We start from the raw sequence: 12,486 nt of genomic DNA on the forward strand, positions 1-12,486 counted from the left end.
TGGCAAGGGGGGAGAGTGTCCCTGCAGTATATCCTTTTATTCCCACTACCAGAGAGGTCCTGAATCAGGCTGACCCATCTGGGAGAGGTTGGGTGCAACTCTTGTCTGAGCTTCTCAGTATCACTGTTGAGTTGGCCAAAGGAGTTTGTCTAAGATCAACACTCGTTCTCAGTGGTGGTTGTGCCTCTGGAGAATGCCACCATCCCTCCTCACCCCTATTATTTAATTAATGGCTTATAAGAGATTGACTCTCTGAACTGGCATGAAAATAAGAAGAACATTTTAGGCTTCATGGGAGTTGACAACTCTTTATTGTAACAATGAAACACTGCAACAAGGTGTTGGATCAGTTACTGAAACTAATGTATGGAGAATGTTTCAGTGGGGTTGGGTCTGTGCTGTAACATTTGAAACTCTTTACAAAACCATGAAAAGTAACATCCCTGTCTTTGATTTAGTTTACACACCTGCTTGGCAAGAAAGTCAAATGGTGCTAGTTATATATACTGAGGAAAACATGCTTGCCATGGGAGTACAAAAATAAAATTTATTTGTTAAATTACACATAAATATAAGGTACAAATGTATTTTTAAAATACAGATAAAGATAATCACACTTGCATTGTGTACATATGAAAATACAGTATTTTAATATTCAACATACACAGACACATTTATGATAAATGCAACTAATTGGCAATGCCAGTTCTTTTCATTCTGGTTCTTTTTTCCTCCAGTTTTCCATAAATATGGAAAAATATGATATAAAAAACCCTCTAATTCTGCCGGACATCTTGCAGCAGTTTGTTAATTTCTGCTACCAGCTCACTGGCATCCATTAGTTCATGTTTTCCATCACTGAGGTGGTTAAGCACATTGTCAAAGTCATCTTCTTCATAGTTCTCTGGGATTTCTTCCATGGCTGGCAGCCATTTAGAGGAAGGTTGTGCACTCGAGTGAGTCCCTAGCATGGCCCCAGTGTTGTTTGCAGGGTTTTGGAAATGTGTACTGGCTGCCCATGCTGCCACCCCTTGTGGATAGCTTACAGTCTTGGCTGGTAAATGTCCCTTCCTGCGCTCCAGTGAGTTTGAGCGATTCATTTCATTGCATTCTGTATAGGTGTCCAGTGAAGGAGGCAACAGGCGCTGAAAAACGCTGCTCATTTCAGAGAGGAGAGATGAAGTACAGATGTCCTCTGACTCTTCCTCATTTTGACAGTCTTTACCAAATGTTGAAAAGCTCTTTTTCTTTTCATTGGAATCAACAGGCTGTGAATCTTCTTCAAATGCCTGCTGCTGCTGCTGCTGCTGCTGAGGCGGTGGCGGCTGAAATTCCTCCCCAGGAATAAACATGTTACTTCTGTAATCAGAAGATGGAGAGGGCAGAGGTGGCATCCAGCATTGGTCAGAGTGTCCCAGAACTCTACATTCCTCTGTGCATAGCCTCATTGCTGTAATCAAAACCAAAATCGGAGATTAATGTTCAGATTCAATTATACAGATTACTCACAATTACAGGGATCAGCACTAGTGCATATTAAAGGACCTGAGATCCAAAGCTCTGATCAGCATCTGAATTTCTCCAAAGATCAGAGGTGGTCAGATCCAGTGTTGTTGGTCTCCCATTATAGGGAAGTTCATATGTATTTTTAGTCTGTAAGTAAGGATGATAAATATATAAAATATAAGATAACTATATAATTTTTAAACTTGTTTGAAGAACATATTATACCATTGCTTCAGTGAATCCCAAGAATATAAGTGGCTTGGGTGACTTAAAAGTTCGAGGTTAGAGCACTGTCTTCTCATACAAGACTGTCTGATAAATAAAGAGACAGGGTGCTGAGGGAATATCTTTTACTGGACCAACTTCTGTTGGTGAGAGAGACACACTTCCAAGCCACACAAAACTCTTCTCAGGTCTGGGAAAGATACTCTGAGTGTCACAGCTAAACACTTAGAGTACCTTTCCCAGACCTGAAGAAGTTGGTCCAATAAAAGATATTACCTCGCCCATCTTGTGTCTCTAAGATCCTGGGATCAACATAGCTTCAACTACACTGTATATAACGTCTGGTGAATGCCTTTCATGAACGAAAATTAAGAAGTTTCCCTCTTTCATCTCCTAGTTGCAATTCAGTGAAGAGAGCAAGGGAACAGGATAGAAGGATATGGGAGGAAAACAATAAGGAAAAGAAAATGAGGGAGAAGAGAAAGGAGAGAGAACAGAGAAGATATGGAGTTATCTCCATCTTCTCGTCTCCTCTTAAGAGTCTGCTAGTAACACAATGAATTACCAAATGGGTGAAGCAGATTTTAATCCAACCTCATGACATTTTAGGCCACATTTATGCCCAGTATATCTCCATTAACTTGAGTGGAGTTACTCTAGGGATGCATTTGGCCTTTTGGGGGGACTGGCTGGTTTAATACCTCCAGTTGTTGACTGACATAGAGTGACTATACAGACTACAAAGAGGAGCAACCAAGGACTTAAGGGATCTGGGCCCATAGAATCATAGACTATCAGAGTTGGAAGGGGCCTCAGGAGGTCATCTAGTCCAACCCCCTGCACAAAGCAGGACCAGTCCCCAATGTTTGCCTCAGATCCCTAAATGGCCCCCTCAAGGATTGAACTCACAACCCTGGGTTTAGCAGGCCAATGCTCAAACCACTGAGCTATCCCCCCCGCCCCAGGATGAATGCTAAATGGAGAAAATGGGTGGTTCCCCTGCTTTTTGCCCAGTGTTTGTGGGAAAAAAAGGCAGGATTGGCCAGCTACTAACCCACCGAGCCATGTAAGACTGAACTCACATTCCTACCCAAAGAGGTACTGGAGTGGAATGACCATCCAGCCCCCTGAAGAATTCTAGTAGGGTTGACTAGGAATGGAAGCATGTGCAGCCCCTTTTAAAACACAGTAAACAGTGAGTGGAGGCCATGTGCAGAGAGACGATGCCAGGAGAGAGGCCTAATTTCCACTTCTGAATGCTGGAAAAGGAAACTACTTGTTTCCTACCTGATGTTGAAGCTAATGGGAGTTGCAGCTGCTCAACACCCTCAGAATTACCTCAGTAAATGTATTTAATTCCAAATAAGAACACTGGGATTGTCATAACCCATCAGGATAGTGGTCCATCTAGCCCAGTATCCTGGCTCTGATAGAGGCCAGTACCAGATACTGCACAGTAAAGTTCAAGAAGCACAGATATAAACAATTATAGAACAACTTTTGATTATGTGATAACTTGCCCACAGGGCAAGCTGCTTCTTAATTCCATCAGTTAATGGTTAGACTGTGTCTTGAAGAATTGGGGTTTATATCCTTTCTATCTTTTTATTTTATATACCTATATCATATCCTTTTTTATTTGTCTTTTCTCAAAACTAAACTAAATAGTCCTAAACTTTGCAGTGTCTCCACATAAATTTCCTCATGCCCCTAATCATTTTCCTCACCTGTCTCTGAACCACTTCAATATCTGCTACATCATTTCTGAGATAGAGTGACCAGAACTGAACACAATATTCCAGGTGAGACTATGCCATTGATTGATATAGTGGCACTCTAATATTGTCAGTATTCTTTCCCTACCATGCTTTATACAGTCTAACACATTGTTTCCTTTTGAATGCAATTTAAAATTCCTCTGGGTTTATACTCACTTCCTTTCTTACATCAGGGAGTACGAAATTTAGCAGAAGTATAGATGGCTGGAAGCCAGATTTTACACTGGGTGTTGCAAATGAGGAAGTGATGGGTGAGCCTCAAAAGATTCATCTACATAAAAAAAACTGGTGTTTAAAGTGTTGGTTTAGGTGTTTGAAATGCCTATGAAGTGCTTTGTTTCCACACTCTAAATGTGCTTATAATGTTTCACAGGCAATGCCAGTACCATTGTGATTGCACCAGCTCTTGACAAGTCTTGAAGATATCTCCACCCACAATGGTTAAATCAAACTATTTTAGTTCTAGTGTGGATGTGAATGAAATGCATTATAGCTGCACTGGTTCAGTTGGACCTTTCAGTACAATTCCAGTGCAATTCTGTGAATTAATAGAGAACTGCAGGGCCATTAGTGTGTCACTGTTCATTGGCCAAGTTCACTCAAGGCCAAAGGCTTGTCACATTTAAATCAGTGGGGGTTTTGCCATTCACATTAGTGAGACCAAGATTTAGCAGTATAAAAGAAGAGCAATATTCTGAACAAATGATCAAAAGCCCTACTGTATTTGCGAGTGGGCTTGAATTTTTTCCATCGCCCCAGGTATGCCTCTCTCCTTATGTTGGAACAAGCAACTTATTCCAGCAATCAGGATATTAATGATGAGGGTTAACGATGTCCCACTTTGTCCATAAGTCAGCAATAGAAAAGATATAAATGTAAAATGGTATGGGTTAAGACTGAAATGTCAGAAGTAACTCTGAATGTATGTTTTTTTCAAAACCTTAAACCTACAGGTAAAGGTTTTTTATATGTTTTTAAGGGAGAAAAAAGAAATGTTTTCATGGAAATTTAAAATGTTCTTTTGATCTTACAATTTTTGAGGTTCTCCCACAAATTCCTATGTATGGGAGATGGTCCATTCCTTCCTGGTTCCATCTAGACAGAAAATATTGAAAAAAACTATCTTACAGTATTTTGACCCTGTGACTTCTGGTCCGGGTGCAAATGCACAGACACTTAAAAATAGAGGGGCACGGAAGGAAGAAGCTGACCTTAGGAAACCTGAAGAAAGTTTCCATTCTAGTTTTTGTGAGTTTGGCATGAACACGCAGATTAATTCATATGTTATCTTAACTGGTTCATGCATAACTAATGGAGTGGCTAGGGCTATGCACTTAAACAAATATTGAGAGTGGGATTTTCTAAAGCACTCCATGTTAGCCTAACTCTGTTCCCCTTGTAATCAATGAGAGAGTTTTAACATTCACTTCAGTGGGATCACAGTTGGGCCAAATTTTGAAAATTTCACTCATTGGTTTTATATTTGGAGGGCTAATAGAAAGTTCTTTAAATGAATAATAGAAATTTCAGCTATCCAAGAATGTAAACGTTCCTTTTTTTCCCTGGCAACCCACAATCATCCAGCCAGGAAGTAGACAATTATTCGTTAGCTGCCACTGTGGAAGGATTCCAGTGCAAGAGTGTTGCATGTGAAGTCTTCCTTAGCAGCTGCTGAGAATTATAGTAAATTCTTCCCTACTTTACCACCCAAGGAGAAAAAAATTTTTTTCTAAAGTTGGATGGTACAGGGATAAATGGCTCCTAAGTAGCAACTTATTGGCAAGAAGAAAACAACAACAACAACAAAAAACCCTTGGGACTGTGGTCCTCAAGTGAAGTATATATATACTTCACTTGAGGACCACAGTCCCAAGGATATACTGGGGCACTTGGACCAACATATCCCCAGCTACCAAGGGCTAGGTGGGACTTCTGGATGGTAAATTGGACTCAGGAGTAGTGTGAGACCCTAGAAGAGAGCAAAATCCACAAGAGAAGTGTTGAAGGTTTGAAAAGACAGAATTACATGTTTGGGGCCAAGGTGCATAGGAAAGGAAGGGCTCCAGGACCCTTTTCATCTTAAACTCTCCACACGAGGGCCAGACAAAATTGCAGGCCCTTCTAGTGCCCTTGAGGGTATTAGCTATCCCAAAGGTGGGAAGGAGGTTGCAAGGCTTTGGCTCTACTCCATCCTGCTCTGCCAATGGCATCAGCTGGTTACAGAAGGAAGCATGCTATGCACCATCCTAAGGAGCAGTTCAGTGGGCACTCTTAACTTGCACCCTAGTGCACAGCAAATTGTAGAGCTACCCACCAGCCCCATTATGAGCCTAAGCCATACTGGCATAATCTGGCCCTGTAGGAAATGGCCTTCATATGCAAGGAGAAAACATTTCCTGTATATTTTGTACAGGCATTTAAATCTGGGCCCAACATTTATTTTCCAAACATTTAGGAGTAAAATTACAGGTAGTTGTATAAATATTGGGATTCTAATACAAAGCTCACTTCTGTGCCTAATGTGATTTCCAGGTCTCTTTTATTGTACTCATGAGTGAGCTTGAATTTACAAAAGGTTTATCTCCCTTTTGCATCCCCCCAAGGTATGTCTCTCTCCTTATGTTGGAACAATCAACTTATTCCAGCAATCAGGATGGCAGGTAATGAACTGCTTTGACATTCAGAACAAATACTGCCACATAGGTCATATTTATACATACTAATTTATTAGTGGAAAATACAATGCAGCTCTACACTTCCCTACCTGAAAACTACAGTCCATCACCTAACCAGTGCATTTTTAAACTCTGGAAGTCTGGATCCTATTATGGAAAATGCATCTGCCAAATTATAGTTCAGTGTATTTTTAACACACCACAACAGCCTGGTTCTCCACAAACATCCACCCAGTCATTAAAAATCTAGGGACACAGACCAGTTGATGCTTTTTGGGGGGGATTTAGAGCCAGCTGACTGAAAATAATAGCAGAAACTGCCTACGCACTGCTCTGGGCAGATTTTCAATAGTGTCCCAGTCTTGAGTGCACCACCTGTGTTCTGGTTTTGGGGCACTATATATTATAGAGCAGATGAAGGAGGAAATATAAAACTTGAAAGCTAAAGAATTTCTGCTTTCACAATGCTAACTACATCAATGTGACAGTCAGGGAGCACTGTCAATAAACTATTCAACTTTCATTGTGTTCTTACCTGCAGGAATTCTCCCATCTGTAAGGAAAAGGTCACTGAATCCTTCCCCAAGAAGTCTGTCAATTGGAGAATCTCTACCCAAATCATAATCACTGTCTCCTGCTTCACTATCACCACGGCCACTATCTTTCAAGCTAAATTTATCCATATCTTGTAGTGCATATCTGTAAACAGAAAAAACATGGTGATGGAATTATATTTTGTTATCTCATGTTCAGTATGTCATTCTCAGATAAAAATGTTTTGATCATAATCTAACTGAAATCCTCACCTGTAGCTTCTGGAATATTTGTTGCCTCGAAAACTTGGTCTTGGCTGATATTGGCCCTGATGAAGCATTGAAAGAAGCTGAGAGACCTGCTAAAGAAAAGAAGAAAACACTGATTCCTGGAAATAAAACCCAAATGTCTATTCAGAAAATCTTTAATTATTTACTTCTTTTTGGTTTCTTCTTTAAAATTTAATTAGAGCACATTCATGTGCAGATATAATGTAGTACAACTGGGTATTTACAGTATATAGTGTTTGCCATGGAAAACATCTGAAGGCACTTTACAGACAGAAAATGCAATGTTGTTCCTTAATCTCAGAACTCATACTAATTAATTAATTAACATTTAAAAACAATGGACTGCAAAGAGGAGGGGGTTTTTTGGTTTGGTTGGTTGGTTTTTTAAAGAAGAGATCAAAACTAATTTTTGGCATGACATGTTCATATCCTGAAATAAAATTCCATTTAGAATTTGTTCTGTCTCCTTTAAAACTTTATATAGTGTATATATTTAAAAAATAAAATAGGCAGTTTAAAATTATGAAGATACTGGATGCACACATTCACACACTACCACCATCTGCTAGAGCAGCTACAGTTAAAATTGTAGCAGTGTTTCTACTATAAACCCTCGTTTTAAGGAGTTTGTTCTGTCATTTGTACAAATAATTTGTGTGTTATACACTATATGTGTCTGAACACACACACATACACACGCACAGAAACCCGTACATCAATAATAAAGTAATGTGTATATTTTGTGTATATTTCACAAAGTTGTTTCAAAGTAAAGAAGAATCTAAAGAAATTATAATAGTTTTACTATAGTTTCTCATGTGCAGGATTGTTTTAAGATGCAATTGACAGCGTAGAACTGCAGTGCTGCATCCCTGAAAATAAATCTATAATACTTTTATACTGTCACAGACAGCATGCAGAATGTAAACACACTCGTAGATGAGTGAATGAGTGAACACGCATGCAAAATAATATATGACTTTACCTCAACAGCTGGAGTAGCATGGGTGAGTTCCAGTGAGAAATTCTCTGGCACATGATTTGATGAGATTGTCACTAGACTGTTAAGTGATTGGTGACTATGGTGGCTTTGTCGACTGCTCATTTGTCCTCTTTCTAAGGTTGGAGATGATGAAGGAGAAGATCTGTGGTGAGATCTGATGGGTAAAGTGCCATTAACAGTAGGCACAAGTGTAATGTCACCTTTGTGAATCTGTCTTGATGGTCTTTTTGGGTGGTGCTGGTAAGTTGATTCTGCCACACGACAGTTGTAGGATCTTGTGTCCTTTTTCTCTCGATTGCATCTTGTAGCAAAGACAACCATAATGACCAACAACACTGCACATATTGAGCCAAGTGATATAATTGTTATCATAGAAACATCCAGAGAGGGCTGGCTAATAAAGGTAGCTTCTGTGCTTGGAATTGCATAAACATATTCAAAAACAGTACATTTCAGAAGTGCTTTGGTACTGAGTGGAGGGCTGCCTTTATCCTGAACTATCACAAAAAATTCCCATTCTTTAGATGAAACAGATTCTATGCTAACATTAATATAGATGTCACATGATCTTGGGTCCATTACAAATATGTTTTCTTCATTGTCAGCTATTATGGAACAGCTTAGTTCTGAGTTCATACCAGAATCTCTGTCCATAGCCCTTATCCTAGTCACATGGAAACCACTCTCAGCATCTTTAGGGATTGAGATTTCTGCAGTGTTATTGCGTAGTGCTGGTCCCACAATGACAGGAGCATTATCATTTTCATCAATAATAGTTAGCACAACTGTGGTATTACTAACAAGTTGCTGACTTCCTCCATCTCTAGCTTGAACCACAAAGGTAATCTGATTTACTTCTTCATGATCAAAAGTTCTGAGTGCATAGATTGCACCATTGGATGGGTCAATGGTCACATAGGTGGTAATGGAACTTCCCAAAATATAACTTTCCAAAATAGTGTAGGTGACCTGTCCATTGTCCCCTAGATCTGGATCTGTGGCTGTAACAGATGTGATGTATGCACCTGGAGAGTTATTTTCTAAGATAACAACTTCATATCTGTTTGTCTGGAAGCGGGGTGGGTTGTCATTTTCATCATTGATTTGGACAGTAAAATGTTTCACTGTGGAGAGACTTGGTGTCCCCTTGTCTTCAGCTATAACAGTCAAACTGTATTCAGATCTCTTTTCTCTATCTAGAGTAGCATTAGTCAAAATTAAATAGTTATTTTCATAAGTCTTTTGAAGTTTAAAGTGGCCATGGCCATGAAGCTTGCAAACTATCTCTCCATTCATGCCAGAGTCCTTGTCCTGTACCCTGACTATGGCAACAAAAGTGTCCATGGGTGACCCTTCAGAAATGTGAGCTATTTCCTCATTCCCAGGGGACATCAGGTTTAAATTAATTTCAGGTTTGTTGTCATTGACATCCACAATTTTAATGATAATTTTGCAATGAGCTGGGATAGAATTTGGACCCAAATCTTGAGCCTGAGCATCAATTTCGTAGGATTTGGTGATTTCATAGTCCACTTGTGACAGAAGGGTCAGATGGCCTTTCTCTGAGTCTATTTTAAAAGTCTCTATAATTTTGGAAGACACATGACTACTGAAAGAATACATGACTTTACCATTAGCGCCCTCATCTGGATCAGTAGCATTGAGGTCTATGAGCAAAGTACCCACTGGTGAATTTTCTAAGAGCTGAATTATATATGATTGTTGCTCAAAAACAGGACTGTTATCATTAGAATCAGAAATACTTATTTTTAGGATAGACGATCCAGATCGCTGAGGCACCCCCTTATCTGAAGCAGTGAGTTGGAGTTCGTAGCTTGACTTCAACTCCCGATCCAATTCTCTAACCACAATGAGTTCTGCATACTTGGCACCATCAGTCCTTGTTCGCACTTCAATATTAAAAAAATCATTTGCAGACAGTGAATAAGTGTGCAGAGAATTTTCCCCAACATCTGGATCAAAAGCACTGTCCAAAGGGATCCGGGTTCCTACAGCTGCACTCTCTGATATTTCAATAGGGATGAGAGCTCTGGAAAACTGGGGAGAGTTGTCATTAATATCCAGCACTTCAACTTCAACATGGAAAAGCTGCAGATGTTCAGTAGGCAGAGTGATCACATCAAACTCTATAGAGCAGTTTAAGTTTTTCTGGCAGAGTTGTTCCCGGTCAATTTTAGCTCCTATGCTGATTTCTCCATTATCCTCTCGGACTACAAGTAAAGGAGAATTCCCCCTTTGCATGGCTCGAAAACGAACTGAAGAAGGGTTAGGAATTTTAAATAAAACATCAGCTACATCCTCTGATAGTCTTGCAATTACTGATCCAACTCTCTGCTCCTCATAAATCCTGTATTTCAAATTCTTGCCTAGCACATCTTTACTGAAAGATATTATCATCAGTACAAAAAGGAACATAAAGTGCATTTTACTGCTGATTTGGTGCATTTGTAAGTTTTTGCAATTCATTTCTCCAAGCAAGTTAAAAAGCAATTCTTTCAACTTCCTTTGGTACCTTAAACCCAGTACACATCTGATCCTTTAAAACTTGAAAATGTCTTTTATAATATAGCAAAGTATTAATATCCTAGTATAGCTCAGAAAACTTTTTTTTTTTTTGTATACACACCGTGTCAGGACTTCCAGATACAATCTGTATGCAATCCAATCTGTGTCATTTGTTTTCCTGCTCCTCTTCAAGGACGAAATTTGTCACATCAGTGTTTTCTCCTTCTGCAGTTAGTATCCATTTGTTGCAGAGTGCTAGCTGAATCTGCAGTGTATCTTTTCTGAGCGATCCTTTCCCTCTCACTGTTCAGCTGCAGACTAAACACCCTTGATTGCTGACTCCAGTCTAAAATCTGTGCAACTTCACTTCAACTCACACAAAGCTTTTGCCCGGCATGTGTTGAATTGCTTCCAGCCAATCAGATTGCTTCCAAATCAAAGGACAGTGAAGTCACACACACACACAGAAAAGGCTGGGGGGAGGGTCCTCCTCCAGCATTCACTTTCTGTGAGTGTGCCACAACAAAGAGGAGACAAATTACTAAAGAAAAACTTTAAATCGACTTCTTGTCCTCTTTATTTATATGACACTTCAAATTGTTTTTGTAATTTTAATTAGTCTTCTTGCCTCCACAAAACGTGTAATCGTTCTCCTGATTTATACACTTTGGAATCCTCTTTTTTTCAACAAAACAAAATCTTTTTGAGTGCATTTGCTTAGTAAAGGACTTAAGGTATCATATCTCTAATTATGTCTCAAGATCTTCCTCTTGCTCCTTTATTAATATATCGACACTTCTGCTTATTTCTGGGTAACCTGCTTTTCTTTAATGTCTGTGTTGCTAAATGGAGCACAAGCTTCTATGTCTCTCTTTTAGTTCTCTTCATAGTCTTCTTAAAAGAAAATCTTTGCAAACCCTTGCCCTTTAACTAGCTTCTTACTGAAAGATACTGCAGCAGTGTTTTGTACTATGTGCACTTGTCTTTTCCTGAGTAAGGTTCTTTTTATGTGTGCTTTATTATTTTGTTGTTCCTGTGGTTTTTCAGGAAATCCTTTTCATCTTAGTTAAAAAAGCAGTTCATGGTGAAGCATGACAATTCTGCTAAGGCACACCTTATACATGCCATCTGTTTAAAAAAAAAAACAGCAACCTGAAGGATAGATGGAGTAGATGTCCTGTAAGTGGCAATTTAATCATACTTTTTCTTTTTGTGAAAACTATTTCCATATACTCTACACAAAAAACCCCCATAACATATTTACATGCAAGAGTCAAATGCCTGAGTCGCTAATGTGTTTTATGTACATCAGAAATGCTATTGATCATTATGTGAGCCTTGTGCTGTATCCAGGCCACAGACACTGATATGTTCTCATTTCAAATATGATTATTTATGATGGGCTTTCTGTTCCCCTTCTCTGCACTTCCTTTTAAGTTTATCATTGTAGCCACATTCTGGCTGCTCTTTCATTCTTCTTTATATTATTTCTATGCTGACTTTATCCATTTGCTTGTTTGCTCATTCACATAATCTTACTATCACTTCTTTTGATTTTTTTCTTCTCCTTCCACTCCCCCCATACCCAGAAATGTAAAAAGTAAACAGCTGATTTTTCCACCTTACTTATTCTCAGCACAGCTCAGCCAAAGTCACTAAGAAGGTTCTTGTGGAAAAAGAAAGCAGAAGCGGCTCACCGTGAACTCTCCTTCTTTTTAAGCATTCAAAAGCATTTTATAAGCCATTGTCTCTTTTTTTCAGAAACCAGCACCGTGTGGCAAATTGTGCAGAATAGAAATGCCTATAATGAATGTATTTAGTACTGGGTCACGCCGATGAACATTCTGCCCCCATGAATAATACTGTTTTACAAGTTTGCAGGCCTTTCAAATTGCTGATCCCCAAACCCTATAGGCAAACTAGAAAAGCTAACACAAGCAACTGGGACT

At 39.2% G+C, this 12,486-nt stretch overlaps 1 protein-coding gene across 2 annotated transcripts; it reads right to left on the minus strand.

The window, feature by feature from the left end:
- Positions 1 to 527: 527 nt before the first annotated feature.
- PCDH18 (protocadherin 18) lies at positions 528 to 11,050 on the minus strand. Of its 2 annotated transcripts, none has more exons than XM_007063728.4 (4): positions 7,994 to 11,050; positions 6,991 to 7,076; positions 6,720 to 6,883; positions 528 to 1,450 (listed from the first exon to the last, which is right to left on the minus strand). In XM_007063728.4, exons 1-4 carry the CDS (start codon positions 10,496 to 10,498, stop codon positions 777 to 779), a joined length of 3,429 nt encoding a protein of 1,142 aa, XP_007063790.2. In that variant the 5' UTR covers positions 10,499 to 11,050; the 3' UTR covers positions 528 to 776. The 2 variants fall into 2 exon arrangements, with proteins under 2 accessions (XP_007063790.2, XP_007063789.1); XM_007063727.4 differs by having other exon boundaries at positions 6,991 to 7,079.
- Between the last annotated feature and the right edge of the window lie 1,436 nt (positions 11,051 to 12,486).

This window comes from Chelonia mydas, chromosome 4 (genome assembly GCF_015237465.2).
Source record: "Chelonia mydas isolate rCheMyd1 chromosome 4, rCheMyd1.pri.v2, whole genome shotgun sequence".
Lineage (NCBI taxonomy): Eukaryota > Metazoa > Chordata > Testudines > Cheloniidae > Chelonia > Chelonia mydas.